The sequence below is a fragment of the Pecten maximus genome, chromosome 12, assembly GCF_902652985.1.
Source record: "Pecten maximus chromosome 12, xPecMax1.1, whole genome shotgun sequence".
Taxonomy (NCBI): Eukaryota; Metazoa; Mollusca; class Bivalvia; order Pectinida; family Pectinidae; genus Pecten; species Pecten maximus.
In genome coordinates, this window is record NC_047026.1 from 13192102 (window position 1) to 13213959 (window position 21858).

At 36.6% G+C, this 21858-nt stretch overlaps 1 protein-coding gene across 1 annotated transcript in view; it reads left to right on the forward strand.

The window, feature by feature from the left end:
- The window catches only part of LOC117339490 (DNA polymerase lambda-like), a 64428-nt gene extending 48334 nt beyond the window's left edge, over nt 1-16094 (forward strand). Inside the window, exons 7-9 of the mRNA XM_033901107.1 lie at nt 7753-7844; nt 13375-13536; nt 13837-16094. Coding sequence (XP_033756998.1) covers nt 7753-7844; nt 13375-13536; nt 13837-13944 — 362 coding nt within the window. The 3' untranslated portion in view covers nt 13945-16094. The remainder of the gene's footprint in view (nt 1-7752; nt 7845-13374; nt 13537-13836) is intronic.
- Nucleotides 16095-21858: the final 5764 nt, after the last annotated feature.

Sequence of the window (21858 nt, forward strand, 5' to 3'; positions counted from 1 at the left end):
ATATTTTGTTCCGTTTTCCACAATAACCCCGATATTTTGTTCCGTTTTCCACAATAACCCCAATATTTTGTTCCGTTTTCCACAATAACCCCAATATTATTTTGCCGTTTCCCACAATAACCAAGATTTTTTGTGCTGTAATAACCCCGATAGTTTGTGCCGCTACGTGGGATTTTTCTTGTGTTCAAACATCTGATCGCACATGCGTATAAATGTATTTACTGTATTTTGACATTCTAATTTTCTCACATACTTCTAAGAGTTACTCCTTGGTTTGCTGAGGATGTGATAATTATCTCACACAGGGTAGGGAAAGACATATGGCACGCGCTTTGATGCTTTTCACGATACGGTCACGTCATCATTTTTTAAGAATGTGAGAAAAATAATCAAACATGGGTGGGTCTGTTCCATGGATAGGGACATCTCAGCTTGGTCTAGAAAAATCACTAGGGGAGGGCAATCATAATACTTATCATCGAGGCTTGTTTGACCCCTTTGGACAGAGGTCAGTGCCCTTAGGGGGTCTTGGCTGAAATATTGCGTAAAACACTACTCCTCATAAATGCAGGAGTGGATTACAACCAAATTTCGCCTGAAACATGATTGTTAGTTTTTACCCATGGGAATAGAGAGGTGTAGTCTCAAAGGGAAATACTTAATTAGCTGTTTCAACCAAATTTGGAATCAGCTCAAGTTTAGCCTTAAATGGTTTTGATTACTATACCGTCAAGTGGTTACCCACCTCTTACCAAGTCAACCACAGCGGGAAACAAATCCTTTGTGGGATTTTAGCAGTTATCATTCTCCCTACTGTAAGTCTTACGTTTGCTGTCAGATGACGTCCTCCGCGGGGGTTATTGCAGAATGAATATATATATGTATAAACTAAAGATATTTTCCTATATGATTTTTATGTGGTGATATGTCTGTCAATCAAAATGATTTACATTAGGTATTAGGTCTTCGGTGCGGCGGGATTCAAACTGTCTGCAATGCCCCTTTTCTCTATCCAGTTGTCCTGAAACATCTCATACATAATGTACATATCCACAAACATCATTCTTTATCTGCGATTTATTTTGAAATTCTGAGATCAAAACAATTGCGACATTACTGTAAAAAATACGTCTGTTACGATGTGTATTTCAACCTTGGACGGCTGTCTGTCTGTCTACTTTCCAATTGCATGATGCTGTCATGTGTACACAAAGTGGTTCTGGCCTTCGCTTAAGTTCAACATCATCCAAAGATGTTATTTTATTTTTCTGTGTTTATCACACATATATAGCAAAGAGCGTTGTAAAATCGAATAATTAAATTCAATATAAGGGCCTTATATTTCGACCCTGCCCCCACCAGCTGCCCGTTAATGATGACGATTAACACGTACGTTTTCTACAAACACAATCGATTTGAGGGATAGCTGTGATGTTAGTAGTACAAACACAGCGCTATATAGATACGTCAGAGATACGCTGTAGATTAGACAGCGTACCATGTAGTAACTGTTGGATTCGTGTTATCATATTTCGTCTTGTGACGTTATTATGTAATAGTCACATTTTCCACTGATATGTCCCCAAACTATTGATCTTTTAAGGCGTAGGGGGCCGAGATAGCTCACTCAGTTACAGCGCCGGCCACGTGACCTCAGGACAAGGTCCGAGATGCGTGGCTCGACGCTCCGTACCCGTTTTGAGTTGTGTTTCTCGGAAGCTGAGAAACGGGCCGGTCTTTGCTGTCATTGTTGTGTCCTTGGGCAAGACACTTTACCCTAACTGCTATGGATGGCATGCGATGGGCCTCCCGTATGTTGTTTATTGAGGTAGTCACTAACTACTACAAGGAGGCCCAGCCTCACTATGACACTTGCTGTTCTCGGGGCGATACACCCAGCAAACAAACAAACTTTAAGGCGTCATGGATCATACTTATCACCGGTATTATCATTTCCACTGTCCTATCGTCAGTCAGTCCGTCCGGCCGTCCGTCATCCGTCCGTCATTCCGTCCATCCTTCCGCACGTTCGCATCGCCATTTCTGGACAATAACCCAAGTTCAAATGGGCTGATCACAGTCAAATTCAACCACTGCTCTCTTATTAGAGTGCCTGCTAGGGATTTTTTTTCGGTCAAAATGTCAAAGGTCATTGTAAGAGCATGATTACACTTTTGAAAAGGTGTCAAGTCTTAAATACCAAGATAAAACACCAAGAGGTTTCGGGCTAGATTTAATTTGATATGTGTAAGTGATTTAGATATGATATGTGTTCTAATCGTGATCTACAAAATACTCAGGACTGGATGTATGGATGTATACTCGGAAACGTAGGTGCGTGGAATTCCTCCTCACTCGTTTAATGGAATCGTAACTTCATTAATGTATTCCAGGTAAAGGCTCCGCTGTAACTGTGAGTGGTATGGGAAGGGTGATGGTATCGTAATATGTCTACAAAGAAGCTGAGTATGGTAAAGGTGTGTCTCTTGTGATGGAGGAAGGGAGGGGGTCTGAGTATGGGAGAGATGGGATTGGTCTGAGAATGGGATATACAGGGATGGGTCTGGGAACGGGGGATATTAGGATGGATGGGGACAGGATATAAAGGGATGGGTCTGGGGACGGGAGAGATAGGGATGGGTCTGGGGACAGGAGAGACAGGGATGGGTCTGGGGACAGGAGAGACAGGGATGGGTCTGGGGTCGGGATAGATAGGGATGGGTCTAGGGACAGGAGAGATAGGGATGGGTCTGGGGACGGGATAGATAGGGATGGGTCTGGGGACGGGATAGATAGGGATGGTCTGGGGACGTGATAGACAGTGATGAGTCTGGGGACGGGATAAATAGGGATGGGTCTGGGGACGGGATAGATAGGGATGGGTCTGGGGACGGGATAGATAGGGATGGGTCTGGGGTCGGGATAGATAGGGATGGGTCTGGGGACGGGATATATAGAGATGGGTCTGGGGTCGGGATAGATAGGGATGGGTCTGGGGACGGGATAGATAGGGATGGGTCTGGGGTCGGGATAGATAGGGATGGGTCTGGGGTCGGGATAGATAGGGATGGGTCTGGGGACGGGATAGATAGGGATGGGTCTGGGGACGGGATAGATAGGGATGGGTCTGGGGACGGGATAGATAGGGATGGGTCTGGGGACGGGATAGATAGGGATGGGTCTGGGGTCGGGATAGATAGGGATGGGTCTGGGGACGGGATAGATAGGGATGGGTCTGGGGATGGAAAGAGATAGGGATGGGTCTGTGGACGGGATAGATAGGGATGGTCTTGGGACGTGATAGACAGGGATGGGTCTGGGGACGGGTAGACAGGGATGGATCTGGGATCGGGATAGATAGGGATGGGCCTGGGGACGGGATAGATAGGGATGGGTCTGAGGATGGGATGGGTCTGGGGACGGGATAGATAGGGATGGGTCTGGGGACGGGATAGATAGGGATGGGTCTGGGGACGGGATATATAGGGATGAGTCTGGGGACGGGATAGATAGGGATGGGTCTGAGGATGGGATGGGTCTGGGAACGGGATATATAGGGATGGGTCTGGGGACGGGATATATAGGGATGGGTCTGGGGACGCGATAGACAGTGATGGGTCTGGGGTCGGGATAGATAGGGATGAGTCTGGGGACGGGATAGATAGGGATGGGTCTGAGGATGGGATGGGTCTGGGAACGGGATTGATAGGGATGGGTCTGGGGACGGGAGATAAAAGATATAACAATTATTGATATCCATGAGAAGAGATTTATGTCGACAACATGATTTCACTTGATGAGATTTCATTTCTTCCTGTGATATGAAATCACATCCTTTTGGTAACCGATGAGATTTAAGGGTAACCGATGAGATTTAAGGGTAACCGATGAGATTTAAGGGTAACCGATGGGATTGAAGGGTAACCGATGAGATTGAAGGGTAACCGATGAGATTTAAGGGTAACCGATGAGATTTAAGGGTAACCGATGAGATTGAAGGGTAACCGATGAGATTTAAGGGTAACCGATGAGATTTAAGTGTAACCGATGAGATTGAAGGGTAACCGATGAGATTTAAGGGTAACCGATGAGATTGAAGGGAAACCGATGAGATTTAAGGGTAACCGATGAGATTTAAGGGTAACCGATGAGATTTAAGGGTAACCGGTGAGATTTAAGGGTAACCGATGAGATTTAAGGGTATTCGCTTATCATGACATTACATCAGCATAAATTATCAGTGATTCGATGGATATACAGAGAACCAAGGATTGATTTGACGACTTTTGACGGCCAGAATGAATATTGTATTGTTAAAGAATAAAAATGCACTTCATCAATCTATAACATGCAGCATGTGGAGTGAATTTATTATGGTTTATAGGCAATAAAATGCATGTTGATATGTATATAACCTGGTAACGCCTTTTTTTTTTATATCATGCAAGTTTTTTTTTTTTTTTTTTCCAGTCTGCATTTTTTTTTTTTTTTTTGCAGAAAGAACTACCATGTAGATGGATTGTTCTGAAATCAAACTTTAAAAAAAAAGAAAGAAAAAAGGTACATCATAGTCTTTCGTTGCGCACGTTTTAAAGTCATCTGCAAGTACTGAGTTTCGTTTTGTTCATTATTTCTACAAATTTTATGTCACCTTTTTACAGACTGAATCTCATTTTGAATCCATTTAGCTACACTGGAGATCAAAATGGCTGCTACCACAGCCACGGATGTCCCGGTCTCTTATTTCTCGTATGATCCACACTGAGGCGTGGGTGATAAAGTTTTACCGGTACGATGATCAAATGTTTATTCTGATGAAACGAGAGGTAGATTGTTTGTCATGATCTGCATATCGAATAGGAACAATCACATGAGTAATGTTACATTATGCATAAAGACATAGACTTTTCGGTTTATTTCGTTCTAAGGTATTTTTCATGATCTTCCTGTGATCTGACCCTCTTGTAGGTTTAAAATACTAAAATATTGCTCAAATTATCGTTATAGTTAGAAGTGATGATCACATAATTCTTGCTTGAAAATACGATTGAGGTGTATTTGCTGTTGTAATATAAATGAATAATTGAACAAACGTGTATATTATTATACTTCTTTATCAAACGCACGATACAACCTATTGACATATCAAGCTCACCTCGTTTCCACTTAACTCAAATGAAGTATTTACTTGTTCTTTTTATTTTATTGTGTTCCCCAGTTTCAAATGCTCTCCAATCGCGTTAATATTTGGTGAAAAAGTAAACTTTATTTAGTTCACAACGATTGCGAAACAAATCATATCACTTTATATTAATCACTCTTGCCCGAATGGAAGCGCGCATGGGTTCTTACTGAGAAAGGAAACCGGAGTACCCTGGGAAAACTCACGTGTTGGCAGTTGAACCCGGTGTACCTTTTCATTTCCGATCAGGGAATCGAACCCTGGCCGCCTGCGTTACCACTGTGCCGCTCGACCACCTAAATATTTAATATGCATGGGTATACGATACCGCGAACGCTTCTACGATTTCAATTACATGTAGTATCAGTTGTATCAGTATTGGTTGTGTCGAGGACATGTGTAACGATAATCCTTTCCCTTGTATTTGTATTGGTCACCACGTATTACCTCCAGTTATAGAGTAATCGTGTAGTACGTCAGTACGACCATGCAAAGCTCTTGTACAAATATACCATGTTAACGTCATGACATCACTGCATCAGGTTTCAATTTGCTGAAAGATGTGGTTTCTAATTAGTCCATCTTTTCGGCTTTACGAACATTAACAAGAATTAGCTGTTGAAAAACAAACCAAGAGATTTAGGGCTTAGTAAGAAATATGGAGTTGATGGAAGTGTTCTTAATTTTGAGTTACTGGAAATGAGGGAAAACGTTTTCTTTTACTGCCTCTGTATAAAAACTGAAAGGTTGTTTTTCTAAGTACTTGCCGAGTAGTCGTGCAGAAAACTTTATTTTGTTGACGTCAATCCTGGCTTCTTATAATCTGCAGCTTATACTGGACTTATTTATCAAATATTCTCTGAAACTGAGGAGAGTGGATTAAGGAAAGCATAGACTGTCTGCCTTGATAATACTGGTGATGTACTAACAGAATTCCAGTTTAATGTTGTTGTATTGATATGAAACATTCATGTTGTTTGTTATGTTAATTTGCCTTCAAATTATACTTTGTTGTTACAAATGTGCAAATATAGTAAAGAATTGAGTATTAGCTTCATTAGCGACTAAGGTGGGGGGGTGGGGGGGGTAGTCTAGGGGACTTAGGAGTCCTGGGGGGGGGGGGGGGGGGGTAGTCTAGGGGACTTAGGAGTCCTCATAACATCTGGCTGTTGATGTTTTGATGCAATTCTAGCAACCTGCTGTAAACTGTTACAAATAAATAAAGCAGCTGGAAGAAAAAAAAAGGTTTAATTAACTAAGAAATAAACAAACTGATGAAGTGTCTTCAAGTCATACTGCAAGTCAAAGTCTCGGCATTCTTGTTATTCAATAAAAACAGCATGATTGGTATGTACTAGACAACAAAGCAAAGTTGTTATTTTGCACTAGAAACAAACATACATGTAGTTGTTATTATGTACTAGAATACAAATCGACAGATGGTAACCATTAACAAACAAAGCAAAATGAAAATAACAAAAAGACAAAAAAACAACAAACAATAACAACAAAGCAAAACAGCAGAGATATTGCACGTTTCATGTGGCATTTTAAAATTTGTTGAGACCAATTTTCAGTTCCTTAACTTTACCTCTGTCTTTTTAGATAATGATATCACTTTAGAAACCTTACAGGGTGCAACAGAAACAGTAATTTGTATCTATTATCAATAACTTGGCTTGGATGACTTTTTATACCTTATCCGTTCGTAAAAAAAATATCTCACAAAAATGTCAATAAAAATGTCATTATCGCAGCATTGAATATAGGTATTACATCCCCAGCTAATCATACTGGATCACTCTCCGAACAAGCTTGTGTGCAGGATATAGTACTGGCTGTTGCCAGTCAAATGTTTATACATATGTTTATTATATAGGTTTTAGTTCCTTTCAAAACTGTTCGTTAGTTAGATACAGTAAACCCAAAATGAATTACCATACGGCTGTTTCGTCCTTGTAGGACTCGTCAATGATGTAAGGAACATAATACAGTTGTTTCGTCCTTCTAGGACTCGTCAATGATGCTATGGGGGAGACCTAAAAACGCGAAAAAGGCCGGAAGAAATGCCAAAATCCTGAAGGGGGTGATTGAAGACACCATAATTCAATAAATTTTATAATTTACAATACATGTATTTGATTTGCATACTTAAGAACTGAACAGGATATCTTATGAAACTCTCAGTACATTGTTATAATGGTAAAAAAGTCAAAGGTTATACTTTTAAGGCGACCTTTATACATGTATATGTAAGCTCCCGCTTATTTTGGTTCCATGTTTATTTGATGACGCTGTTGTTACTTGTTTTCATTTTTGTGTGTTATTTCATGCCTTGTATGAGGACAACAGATAGTATTGTTTTAATGAATTAAAGATTTGTGTTCAAAATGTGATTCATACTGAACTATTATTCATCTTCACAAGTATGGTGTAGGGGAGACAACGCTTTCATTCAAGTTACCTTTCACAGACATTCACAGGAGTTCTTGTAAGAAGTCATATCTTATGTCAAAAAAGAATACAAATTAAACAATTATTGATAATGAACTTTATTCATTTCATTTTAGGGTTTCTCACGGATGACCTCGTAACCTCTGAGGATGACGGTAACCAGAAAAAGTACCTCGGAGTATGTAAACTACCAGGGGAGAATAGACGGGTAAATATTGATAATCGGATATAGGATGCATGTATTTATCCTGCAACTGGCATTCGCATTGTCGGAATACACCTACATCATATATTTATGTTGTAGACCTATTCGGCAGTGACGGAAAACAGTTGTATTTTAGAATCTTGGCACGTGCGTCAATTCGACTGACCTACTTCGAAGTGAAACAACGTTTAAAAGGCGAACAAATTTGGAACGTTGTTACACCGTTTCACTTTAAAATGCTTATTTTCTATGACTGTAGCAGGATAAATAGAATACACGGTCAGTGTGGTAAGATATAAGCTCGCCACTTTGTCTTTCTTTACCCTCGCCAAAATACAGCTAATAATATACTCTGACCATGTATTCTCATTGAACATGATAATCCGGATTGTCGGGGAAATATGGACAGGTCGGAAAATTTGCTGGTTATGTAAGGGAAGAGGGCACATCATCAGCCGATTGGCTGTTTATAGCCATTTTAACTCTTTAAATGGCGAATTCTATATATAGTTAACACAAAAGACGTAAATTTTAACCTTTGATAAGGTTTTCCATTTTGAATCCTGAATGTGTATTGTCAGGTGAACATAGAAATGATGCGTTGGTTAAACTGTTGGTGGCGAATATGTGTGAATTGTAATTCTAGGTGTCGGCGTGTGGACAGATATTACTGTAATGATGTGGATTGCGTGCGTAATTGAGTTTAGTTGTAAATTATGAGGGGGCGAATGGACGGTCATATATGGTAAGATGAAACTGAGGGGGATTAAGATGGCCCCTGTGGTTTCTCGAAATGTTTAAAACCAAGAGATTAAAGTCCGTAGGATGGGTTTAGTAATTTGACGAATATCTGATAGTATATATATCTATTAGTTGATTGAAATAAATGATGTAATCAGTTTTGTAAATTCTGTACACTAGATAATTCTACGACGATATCAAATTCTTGTGAATATTCTGAACGATTTCAACGATTCATAATAATTCAATTGTGAAGGGGCAAGGTTTCTGCAACCAACTTTGAGAACTATAAATGTCTAAGCCTGCCACTCAGAAATCTCAAGGATATGTACGAAAATAATACAGAATACTGGCATAATAACGAAACCTCATTTCTAACTCAAAATCGATAAATTAAGGGTAAAATATACAAAAATACAGATTTACATGAAGACCCTTGAAAAATTACAAGGAGAATAAGACCAAGTGTTCAGAGAGTGTAAGCTTCCTCTGCTTCATCGACGACACCCGTCATACAAATCTAGGTCATGACGACACCCGTCATACAAATCTAGGTCACGACGACACCCGTCATACAAATCTAGGTCACGACGACACCCGTCATACAAATCTAGGTCACGACGACACCCGTCATACAAATCTAGGTCACGACGACACCCGTCACACAAATCTAGGTCACGGCGACACCCGTCATACAAATCTAGGTCAAATCTCGGTTAAGTCATATTCTCAAAAAGAGAACTAAGGTGGCGACAACGGAACCACTAGGCATATCAACAAGCATGGACAATATCTGACTCATATCACACAAGGAAATAGAATATTTCCAAATGAGAGCATGGTGTCGACCACAACACTTTCCCAGGGACTTCATCAACCTGCACCTCTCGAAACTTTGTATTGTTAATTTAATGTTAATTAACAAAAATCGTGATAATAGAAGCAATGTCTTGCATATCGAATCAGCTTTGGTATGTAAACACCGAACGTATGAGAAGCAGGGATGATACTTTATTATATATAAATGGGAAATTAACAATTGGGATAATATATAATTTATCAGTATGGTGTTGTACAATGGGAATATTAAGTGGAAATGTCAACGATTTAAGTTTCATATCATTTTGATAAAATGCTTTGTTCATGAATATTTGCAAGATATCTACATATTCTTATATTCCTTTACATTTCATATGCAATTTAGGAATTTCGTCACTATTTTTTCAGCAAGAAGCTCTGTAACATTGAATTTTAAAAATTCAAGGACTCGTTTAGTTTTGAACTGTTTTTAGCTCGTCTCCTCGAATAAGAGTGAGAGCTTATGTCGTCACTCCGGCGTCGGCGTTGGTTTTTCAAATGTTAAATTGTTGGTGCAAGTGTTGAAAGGCATAGTAATTTATGGTAATATATTTACATTCTGTGTTGCATTTGCCTATATGTCGTTAGTAAACCAAATTGTATTCATCAGAGTGTATACTACAATTTACAGTGATTCGGTCAGAGTAGGGATACAGCCCCAGGTGTTGCTGGTCAAAACAATGGTCCCCAGTTACATTCGGCCAGGAGAGATTTCGAATGCTAGCATTTATCTACGTAAACCACAACAAAAAAAAGCAACGCAAGTTATGAGAGTAAAATTTAAAAATAGAAAATATGAAGTCGACCGACTCGACACAAAATTATTATAAGCTCTATTCCTGATCTATAGGAAGTAATCAAATTGTCACTGTCGTCACACAGGGGCTCGTTGTCGAATTGTCAGAAATGCTACACACGACAACATTTAAAGTCCAGCCTTTAAAAAAAAAAATCTTGCGAAAAATCGGCAGTATCGACATGGTTTCTGGTTGTGTATGCATACTGAATTATAGTTATGTGGTTATTCACTGATGTCAAAGGCCTACCTTACTCCAAAATCGAGCCCCTGTGAAGTTGAACATCGTCTGCTAATTTAGCGACACTGATGTGACCGGTTAGACTGGATTCTGTTTCTAATGAAATATCCTTGAAATCGTTTTCACCTACTGTCAAGACGACGTTCATTTAGAATTTAAGAGATGATATTCCTCTGAAAATAACGTAAATCCAGTCGATAGAAACATAAGTGTTTCCGAGGAATCGAGTCTGTCCTGTGCAGTACCCATTCAACGCCGCATAATCACTTCTAAATGTTAACCGTATATCATGCGCCGAAAAACGGCTTTATTTTTAAACAATCAGAAATTATGCAATTGTGAACAATTTGAAGATATCTACAAACGTTTATAAATATAATATAAAGCCAAATTGTGCAAAAAAAATTTCATGTGATTGCTATTGTTAACGACATGAGGGACTATATTATTCCTTCTGGAAATTTCGGCTGTTCCGGTATTTGAACTTGATGACGTCAGTGATAGGAGAAGCGGCAAATTTAAACGCGTCTTAAGCTACAGTAAATAAAATAAAATTATGAATGTAAATATAAGCATTGAACTGTTACCAAATGGTAGTATACAGTCGATATGAATACAATTTGGGTGACAGATAAATATTTCATGTCGCCCTAACGGGCGACATTCTATTTATCTGTCACCCAAATTGTATTCATATCGACTGTATACTACCATTTGGTAACAGTTCAATGCTTAAATGGTCCCTGTGGGGGTCAAACTATCCCCTGCCGGAGTTAAACTAAAAGATTTTTGAAAAAAAACAACAGATTTTTGAAAATTTTTGGACTGAAGTTTTTGGTGCTAGTGTTAAAAGGTATTAATACATCACTTTATAATTGTACTAGGGTGCTGATAATTGGTAATAGAGTCCCTCTGGAGTTAAACTATGCCCTGCCAGAGTTAAACTAAAAGATTTTTTGGGGGAAAAAACCAGAATTTTCAAATTTTTGGACTTAGAAAATTTCTACGTTAAGTTTTTGGTGCAAGTGTTGAAAGGTATTAATACATCACTTAATAATTGTACTAGGGTGCTGATATTTGGCAATAGAGTCCCTCTCGGGTTAAACTATCCCCTGCCAGAGTTAAACTAAAAGATTTTTTTGGGAAAAAACCAGAATATTCAAATTTTTTGACTTAGTATATTTCTGCGTTAAGTGTTTGGTGCAAGTGTTTAAGAGGTTTTAATACATCACTTTATAATTGTACTAGGGTGCTGATATTTGGCAATATAGTCCCTATGGAGTAAGACAATCCCTTCCTGGAGTAAAACTGAAAAAAAAATTGAATTTTTTCTTTTTAAATCTGTGTTTTTTTGTTTTTGTTTTTAAATCTTTGGACTTTGTGTTAAGTTTATGTTGTGAGTGTTGAAAGCCATAGTAATACATGGTATTAGGTTCCCTGTGGGGGTTAAACTTTCTCTTGCCGGAGTTAAACTGAAAGATTTTTTTTGGGAAAAAAACACATTTTTTAAAATTTTTGTGCAAATGTTGAAAGCTATTAACACATCACTTTATGATTGTACTAGGGTGCTGATATTTGGTAAAAGAGTCCCTATGGAGTTACACTATCCCTTCTTGGGGTGAAACTGAAAATAAAACAATGTCGAAATGATCACAATAGACAATTTATACCAGTCCACATTTTTCAAGGGAGACAACTCTCATTAGGATAATATTTTGTCAAAAAATTAAAGAAATATGTTCAAAAGCAATTACATTTGTATTTAATATATTCATTTAATCTACAACAGCATAGCTTGTCTCCCGAATGTTTGTCAATAAATAATTTATATATATATAAATTGGTATTGTTTTGAAAATTGCATAAATTCACAAAACATAATCTGATCAAGTAAACAATATAAAAATTATTAATGCAATTTGCGAAACCGTTCCAATTAATATATTTTAATTATTTATTGACAAACATTTGCGAGACGAGCTATGCTGTTCTCCAACAGCTCTTGTTTACTTGATAATTTCCAATTAATGATAGATATATATATAACATGAATTATACAAAAAGAAACAGGAATAAGTGTCAAGACACTTATATAAATCTGACACCTATATATATATACATATATTGAAGTTACATAGCAGCATAGATATGATAAAACAAAACATCGTATCATAATGGCAATAGAGTATAATGTGAAAACATCAGTTGGAATTCGATCAAATAATTGAATACATAGTTAATAAAAAGGGAGAGAAAAGTGAATGAGGGATTTGCTGCTTCCATCTGACATCTGACTGTATATGTATATCTAAAAGTGGTATTAATCGAAAATGATAAAAGTACAAAACATATACATGCTAAGTCAGGTTTTGTAAATCATATGGAGTGGAAACTACAGAAAAAAGATCTTACGTAAGAAAGATATACGTCTTTCATTCCTGAAAACTGAAAACTGAGGTTTTTAGGAATGAAAACATATTTTTCCCAAGAACGCGTAGAGATTCAGCATCGCCTGCAGCGTATGCACTACTTTTCTCAAAAATGATTAAAATGACAAGTAGAGTATTTTATAGAAATGATTAAAAAGTGAAAACAATTTATAACAACGGTCTTAATACCGGTATAATCGCCTTCAGACCTAAAGTAACTTTAAAATATTGAGATGGAACACGGGAGAATGTTTTTGGAATACAATAAATTATTTCTTCAATTGATGAAAATTTTGAAGGGCGGTAATAGCCTAATATATATGTATATATATATATAAACTACACAACAGTGTTGTTTTCAGTTGATCATAATAACTCGGCGACGAAACATCTTTGATACAGAATAACTGGATTAACAGGGTACCATTTTGTATTCTTCATAAATATAACACTATTTGTTGGTTCTAGCATCGCCGACTTGATATCATCGTTGTTCCCTATGACGAGTACGCATGCGCATTGGTGTATTTCACTGGATCCGCCCACTTTAACCGTTCATTGCGACATTTAGCAAAGAAAAAAGGCATGTCATTGTCGGAACATTCCCTCAACGCTGGAGTGGTTAGAAATGTAAGCCTGAAAAAAACATCATAGTAAAACTGTCATTTGGTTAGAGAAATTTCTAAGTAAAAAGTATGTTTCTATTGTTGTTTTTAATGGCAATTTATAGAAATGTCTAAATAAAAAGAACGTTTCTATTGTTGATTTAATGACGATTTATAATTGTAATAAATTAGAAACTGTATGTATATAATTGTATATATATATATATCTATTATAATCAAATATACTGTTGATGGACATCGCGTTTGAAGTACGTGTAGACCTTTTGATGTAGATTATGATACAGCTGTTAATGATATTTTTCAGGGATCCGAGAAGGTATTTGAGGGCACACCAGTACCTACACCAACTGAGGCGTCCGTTTTGGAGAAATTAGGTGTACCATATAGACCCCCAGAGGAAAGGGACCACTAAATACATGGCCACTCTTATACCCAGACAACTTTTGACGAAGATATGCCGAGAATAATGGGAAAGAAACCCAAAACATTCTCATATTATAGTATCAAGTTCGTTAATGCTCAAAGTACACTCATATGAAGAAATGAACACTCCGTCAATGCAGATGAACCCAAAAAACAGTGGAGGGAGGGGAGTGTTGTCATGCCGCCATGCTGTCATACCGGTCATTTTGATACCAGTACAAAGTACAAAGTCCAAAGTACAAATGGCCAAAAACTGACTCAGGAACTACTGTAACGGGTACAGTTGACCTCTGTTACACCTACTCCTTCTCGATATAGTGGAATTCGGTCACTTGGAAGCGTTAGAAAACATTAAAGTATTTTATCATACACAGTCGGTTTGTGAAATTTCAAAGAAGAAAATTGTATCACGCCAATATTTACGATCACAAGTATGTCGTTTGGTCATAAAACCTGATCGATAAAAAAAACAAAAACAAAAACCTGATCGATAATTGTTTTAATCAATTCAACAAGTACAGAGGTCAGAGTCCTACCGGGTTACACCATGCTGTCAACAGGTGATGAAAGTCCAACAAAACAATTCAGAACAAGGTCATTGCCACGTTTATACCTGAGGCATTAGGTACGTTTGAGATAAATTGTCTACTAAATCCATTGCCTAATCCACGCGACCAGACAACTTGGTCAAAATGTCGTACACGTCCAGCTAATGATATTTGTTGTAAAGCCTCCATACTCATTTTATTTATTCCTTATCAGCTTCAACTTCGTTTCCACTTATTGTTTTACATTGACGAATCATATTTAGTGTGTTTCATATGCTTATTTATATGTTTACCTGTTCTGTTATTTATATGTTTACCTGCTCTGTTATTTATTCAATCGTATCATTTGTACCATCTTAAATGTTTAAAAAAGAAGCGGTTTTCGTTTCGTCATCATTGTGTATTGAAATTAGGATGAATTTAATTTATTGAATTATGTGTGAAATTTAAATTTATTCAATTAGTTGTTGATTTTTTAAGATTGGATATAAGTAATTCGGTATATACACGTACGTACTATATTGTTTAGTTTTCAGATTAGTTTCATTAATATTTTGAATGAAGTTTTAGATCGTATAGTAACTTACTGTACAGCTTGTTATATTCGCGGGGGGTTATTTTCGGTATATTCGTGGTCATTAAATATAGCGCACAAATAAATACACACCGAATATTATATATGAATTGTAAGCTTGATAAGAGAAATTGTAATTAATATTTCAATTAAAGCCATACCAGGTGAAATGTACTGCTTTTCAAATAAAGTATTGATATGTTCATTCTTTAAACCAAGGTAAATAGCACACGATATATTTATAACGAAAGCTGTTTGTCATGATAACCAAGTATATTAAGCTATGTAGGTTTATATTCATTTTGTTTGGAACGAAGACTTTTAAATTTAAGATATATATGAACAAACACGTTTATTGAGCCCGCGGTCTTTCGGTTTGTTTAAACACTCATTACTCAGCACCATGTACTCGTTGCTAGGTTCACACAGTTCACTGGCTAGTAATGTGTTATCGCTGATGTCCCGTGTTTGTTACAACTTCAATACAGATGTATGGAACATCAAGATTGGAAACAAAACAAATCATCAATTGATTTTATAGTGGTTATAACATTGAAATTAAGATTGGCCAAGGCTGATTTAGGTTGATATTTTACTGTTTAAAAGTCAGAATAATACCATTTCAAGCACTAACTTCTATATATAGAAATTGAATTGATCATAAAAGGGAAACAATATCCAAATTATTCTACAACGTTTTACATTGAGTATAAGATTGAATTGTTTCGAGGAAACGACTGAAATGCATTTTCTAAATGATAACTGTCTATCAATGGAAATGAAAATAATATAGTATTGTTAATGTTTTCTGATGATACGGTGATTATAGCGGAACTCTCAAGGTCTACAAAACACGGTAGATTCTTTTCTGGGGTATACTTCCAAATGGGATTTTAATTGATTACGTTGAGAAGCTAAAGATATATTTTTAGCCCACCATCATCAGATGGTGGGCTATTCAAATCGCCCTGCGTCCGTGGTCCGTGGTCCGTCCGTCCCTCCGTCCGTCCCTCCGTCCGTCCGTAAACAATTCTTGTTATCGCTATTTCTCAGAAAGTACTGAAGGGATCTTTCTCAAATTTCATATGTAGGTTCCCCTTGGTGCCTAGTTATGCATATTGCATTTTGAGACCAATTGGAAAACAACATGGCCGACAGGCAGCCATCTTGGATTTTGACAATTGAAGTTTGTTATCGCTATTTCTCAGAAAGTACTAAAGAGATCTTTCTCAAATTTCATATGAAGTTTCCCCTCGGTGCCTAGTTATGCATATTGCATTTTGAGACCAATCAGAAAACAACATGGCCGACAGGCAGCCATCTTGGATTTTGACAATTGAAGTTTGTTATCGCTATTTCTCAGAAAGTACTGAAGGGATCTTTCTCAAATTTCATATGTAGGTTTCCCTTGGTGCCTAGTTATGCATATTGCATTTTGAGACCAATCGGAAAACAACATGGCCGACAGACAGCCATCTTGGATTTTGACAATTGATGTTTGTTATAGCTATTTCTCAGAAAGGAATGAAGGGATCTTTCTGAAATTTCATACGCAGGTTCCCCGCGGTGCCTAGTTATGCATATTGCATTTTGAGACTAATCAGAAAACAACATGGCCGACAGGCAGCCATCTTAGATTTTGAAAATTGAAGTTTGTTATCGCTATTTTTCAGAAAGGAATGAAGGGATCTTTCTCAAATTTCATACGCAGGTTCCCCTCGGTGCCTAGTTATGCATATTGCATTTTGAGACTAATCAGAAAACAACATGGCCGACAGGCAGCCATCTTAGATTTTGAAAATTGAAGTTTGTTATCGCTATTTTTCAGAAAGGAATGAAGGGATCTTTCTGAAATTTCATACGCAGGTTCCCCTCGGTGCCTAGTTATGCATATTGCATTTTGAGATTAATCAGAAAACAACATGGCCGACAGGCAGCCATCTTAGATTTTGACAATTGAAGTTTGTTATCGCTATTTTTCAGAAATTGATGAAGGGATCTTTCTGAAATTTCATACGCAGGTTCCCCTCGGTGCCTAGTTATGCATATTGCATTTTGAGACTAATCGGAAAACAACATGGCCGACAGGCAGCCATCTTGGATTTTGACAATTGAAGATTGTTTTCGCTATTTTTCAGAAAGTCATTAAGGGATCTTTCTCAAATTTCATATGTACATAATAATGTAGGTTTCCATCGGTGTTTAGTTATGCATATTGCATTTTGAGACCAATCGGAAAACAACATGGCCAACGGGCAGCCATCTTGGATTTTGACAATTGAAGTTTGTTATCGCTATTTCTCAGAAAGTACTGAAGGGATCTTTCTCAAATTTCATATGTAGGTTCCCCTCAGTGCCTAGCTATATATAGTTTTGCATATTGGGACCAATCGGAAAACAACATGGCCGACAGACAGCCATTATTGCTAAATCTTAAATTTTGTATATAGGTTCCCCTTGTTGGAAAAGTACTAGCTATAGAGGGCTGTTTCTGAATTTACACAGATTAGTAAGACTTAAAGGAAGGGAAAAGTAGAGAAAAGATCAATCTGACATGGAACCTATGAAGATCATTCAATGGTGGGCGCCAAGATCCCTCTGGGATCTCTTGTTCGTAATTGTGGGATAATAAAGGATACTGAAAGTTGGACTTTTGATAGATGCCTATTGGTTATTGTAGATAAATCTGACTACCTAGGGGTGTTATTGAGTTGTTGAAGATACATTTCGTTCTTCAAATGTCCGTATTACGAAACATTGCGCAAAACTCTTATCAAAATATTATACAAGGATGGTTGTATATTAAAAATAGTAGAGCTGCTCGCACCAACTAATAGAAAAGCATAATTCTGATGTAGAGAAATATGTATATATATTGCTATGGCAAAAAGAGCAAGTGCTTTAGATAATGTGTAGGTGTATTGTCTACACTACGGAATATCTAGAGTAGGATGATTTATTTTTAAATGGTTATTGTATTAGTAAGGTTTTTGCGTTTGTATATACATTGTACATACACTATGAACCAAGTTATAAGTTATAAGGCTAAACGTAATAAAGAACTTGAATATTTGACTCAAGCCAAATAAATAGACCAATGATTTTACATTGATCTCGTTCATAAGATAGAAGTTACATATTCAACATTTTGATATAATGGGAGACAAAAGGTCGTATTTATTTTAGAAGCCACCCACTGAAACTCATAATCATGGAGTTGACATTTGGATTCATACAGGAAATTAAATATCACGATATACGTATGTAAAGCCAGTGAATATGTATAACTTTAAAAATATACTTGAAATATGTGTTTCATGTTATGAATTCAGATTCCTGACTTCTTTTTTTCATTTTTATGATTGAATTTACTTGACTATATATTTCCCTATAACGTTTATGTATAACTAATATCATAGGTGTCATCAGGATTTTTTCTGTGTTGATAATAAACATTAAGTGTGTAGTCTGTTCTTATAAAGAGAGGATCTTACAATCGTGCCTGATATTCATATTGAATTTATTAATGAGATCAATAATTTGTATGCTACGAAACTTTAGGCGAGTGGTATACATATCAATTCACATATCAACGAGTTTAATAAATTCCATATGACATAGCCACGAGTGTAAGATTCTATTTATCACATTAAATACATTTTATGAGAATGAAAGCAAAAAACTTTCAAGTTTCGTTTCTATATAAGACAGACGAAATAAGGCTCGGATGGTACGTTTCCGTCTACCTAGACAATCATGCGACATCACATATTTATTATGACGTCAAAATGGTGTTAATAAACATACGAAAAATTACATATTGCTAGTTTCTTTTACGTGAAAGTCAAATAATTTGTTGGGGATTTTTTCGTGATTTTGTGTCCCATATTTCATATTGAATTTGAATGCTTTCTCAGATGAAGTATTCATTTACGGAATAAAATGATGAAATAGTTTCCATACAGTTGTGTTTTTATTTGTTCCAAAATGTTGACACGGCCGAGAAAGTGAGAACTATAACCATATACTTAAACTTTACACACATACGTGAATGATAAACTGTGTCAATCAAATCACAACTAACCACTTCGTCCACTAGCCAGTCGACCTTGATACAGACAATACAGGTCAAAAAAGGGGGTTGTTTCCGGTCCGATGGATAATTTGCTCAAATCGGATTTTGAAAACAGGACAATACTAAACTTGCTACTTGAATATTGCAGAAATGTTCATGAAATTTAATGTTGATAACAAAAATCACGTGATCAAAGGTTAAGAGTACTGATGTCGAAACATGTGTTTCTACATTGTTAGATCTTTTGAGCTCAATGTGCTTTAGATCTGAAAAAGTCACTGAATAACAAAGATTAGGTTTAAGTGATGGGATGGTAACCTTACCGTCTTCACATCCTCGTTTTGAATTAAATGTCGTCAGAGGATTATATTTTGCTGAGAATTCGTTAATGCTCAAAGTACACTCATATGAAGAAGTGAACACTCGGTCAATGCAGATGAACCCAAAAACCAGTGGAGGGAGGGGAGTGTTGTCATGCCGCCATGCTGTCATACCTGTCATTTTGATACGAGTACAAAGTACAAAGTCCAAAGTACAAATGGCCAAAAACTGACAGAAATTACTGTAACGGGTACAGTTGACCTCTGATACACCTACTCCTTCTCGATATAGTGGAATTCGGTCACTTGGAGGCTCAATGTGCTTTAGATCTGAAAAAAGTCACTGAATAACAAAGATAAGGTTTAAGTGATAGGATGGTAACCTTGCCGTCTTCACATCCTCGTTTTGAATTAAATGTCGTCAGAGGATTATATTTTGCTGATAATTCTTAATGTCTCATGTAAGTTTACCTTTCATTAATGAAAATGACTTATCAATGAAATCAGAAGAGAAAGTTAATTCCAAATAATCATTCGGTATTATCCTCCGTTAATATGTACACTGTAGTATCTGATAGTAATGTTTACTTTAATAACTTGATAAAACTCTTCATAAACTACACAGTTTCAGCCTGTATGTCTCTACCTACCGCCAGTGCCGTTGCCTATGATTAATGTTTAACATGGCATCGTCTTTATCAAATTACTTCATCTTGCTTAGGTATATAGAGAGTTCGCCCTTGTGAGAAAGACTTTAGGTTCTGTCCCCTGGCCGAGACGTACCGGAGAATGGTAGTTGCTAATCCTACTAAGCGCTCAGTATTTCGGGAGTGGGACGACTGGTTTACCCGTTGTCAGTAAAATGTGGCCATGGGACATTTCCTAAGGGATGTCTTCGGTTCGGCAATGTGCTTCTGTCAGGTAGCACTAAAACGTCGACATCAGTTTCTCGCTAATAGACATTTCCATCAAACTGTCTGATGTGAGAATGAGCTGTGAATGTGTGGTTAATAGGTATCATCTTAAAAACTAATCAATGTCATTACAACCGATTTCTATTCTTAGGATTCTTATATTCTTAGGCTTTATTCAGAGACTGGCTTATATTCAACGATCCAAATTGAGGATGGCTCCTCCAATGTGAATAAGATTTATGTATGGGGTATAAATATATATATACATGTGTATATATATTAGAAACACAGTATAATGCTGCAATATTCATGTTTGTCGTCAATAGAAAATATACAGTTATAGCCTTTTTATAAGGTAGATTCATGGTTTTATTAACCCGAGAAATATTAACCAAGGCGAAGTCCCAGTTCTATAAATAAAACCATGTGTTGACCGAAATCAAAAGCCTGTGATACTTTCATTATATAATGGCTGTTTGATTTTAATAATCATATGCGATGAATGCAAGTAACATGTGTTATTTGCATTTGCATTTGCTGATAGTTAATTATATGTTTTAATCACAACACAATTAAAAGTAAACTAAAGCATTAAAATGCATTCAATCCACTGATTCTGAGATAATTTAATATTCTAACAATCAAAGTTATTGTTTGTCGTGTTTCTGCTTACAAGATATTTGACGCTGTTAGACAATACCAAGGGGAAGATTTTACTAATTAAGCAATTTTTAGAAACACCAAAATACCAGCAATTTTTTACCACTTTTCCTTTCACCGCCGGTGAATATTACCTTTTACCAGGAATCACGTGTCACTATTTAAGCCAATTAGAATGAATGAAAAAATGTTTACAGTAACATTAAATATCAATATGCAAGTTTGAATAAATAATCGTTCTCACAAGCTGGTATGCATTTGTATTATATTAACTCTAGCAAGTCTAGTATGAACTGATCAAACAGCGAGATACGAAATCGTCCGTCAGATCGGTAGGAAATGGATGCGAAATATACAAAAAATGCATGATACAATTTATCTTGCTCTTTAAGTCAATGAAAAAATATATAATTGCTAAACCACCGATTATAGACCAGATATTGAAATCATTTTATAATTATATAAATTATCATAAATGCTTTTTCAAAAATTAAACGCATTCATTGCGTCGTTATTGAATGAATCTGACTGAACAATTTATTGCATAATTTTGCAGTTTGGGGATTAAATCATGCATATGAAGCTAATATCCTATTTTGTATCATTATAATAACTAAAATCAAGTCGAAATGCATTGATAACTTAACAGGATCCTGGTGGAAAAGTCCAACAGTTGCAGTGTTTACATAATATTGTAACGTAGAAACTGGTTCAGCAATATAGGGATGAATGTTCCATAACCTAAAAACGGAGTAATGCTTTCTGAATTTGAGATGCTTTTATTCTCTCGAAACTATCCTAATTTCAATAAT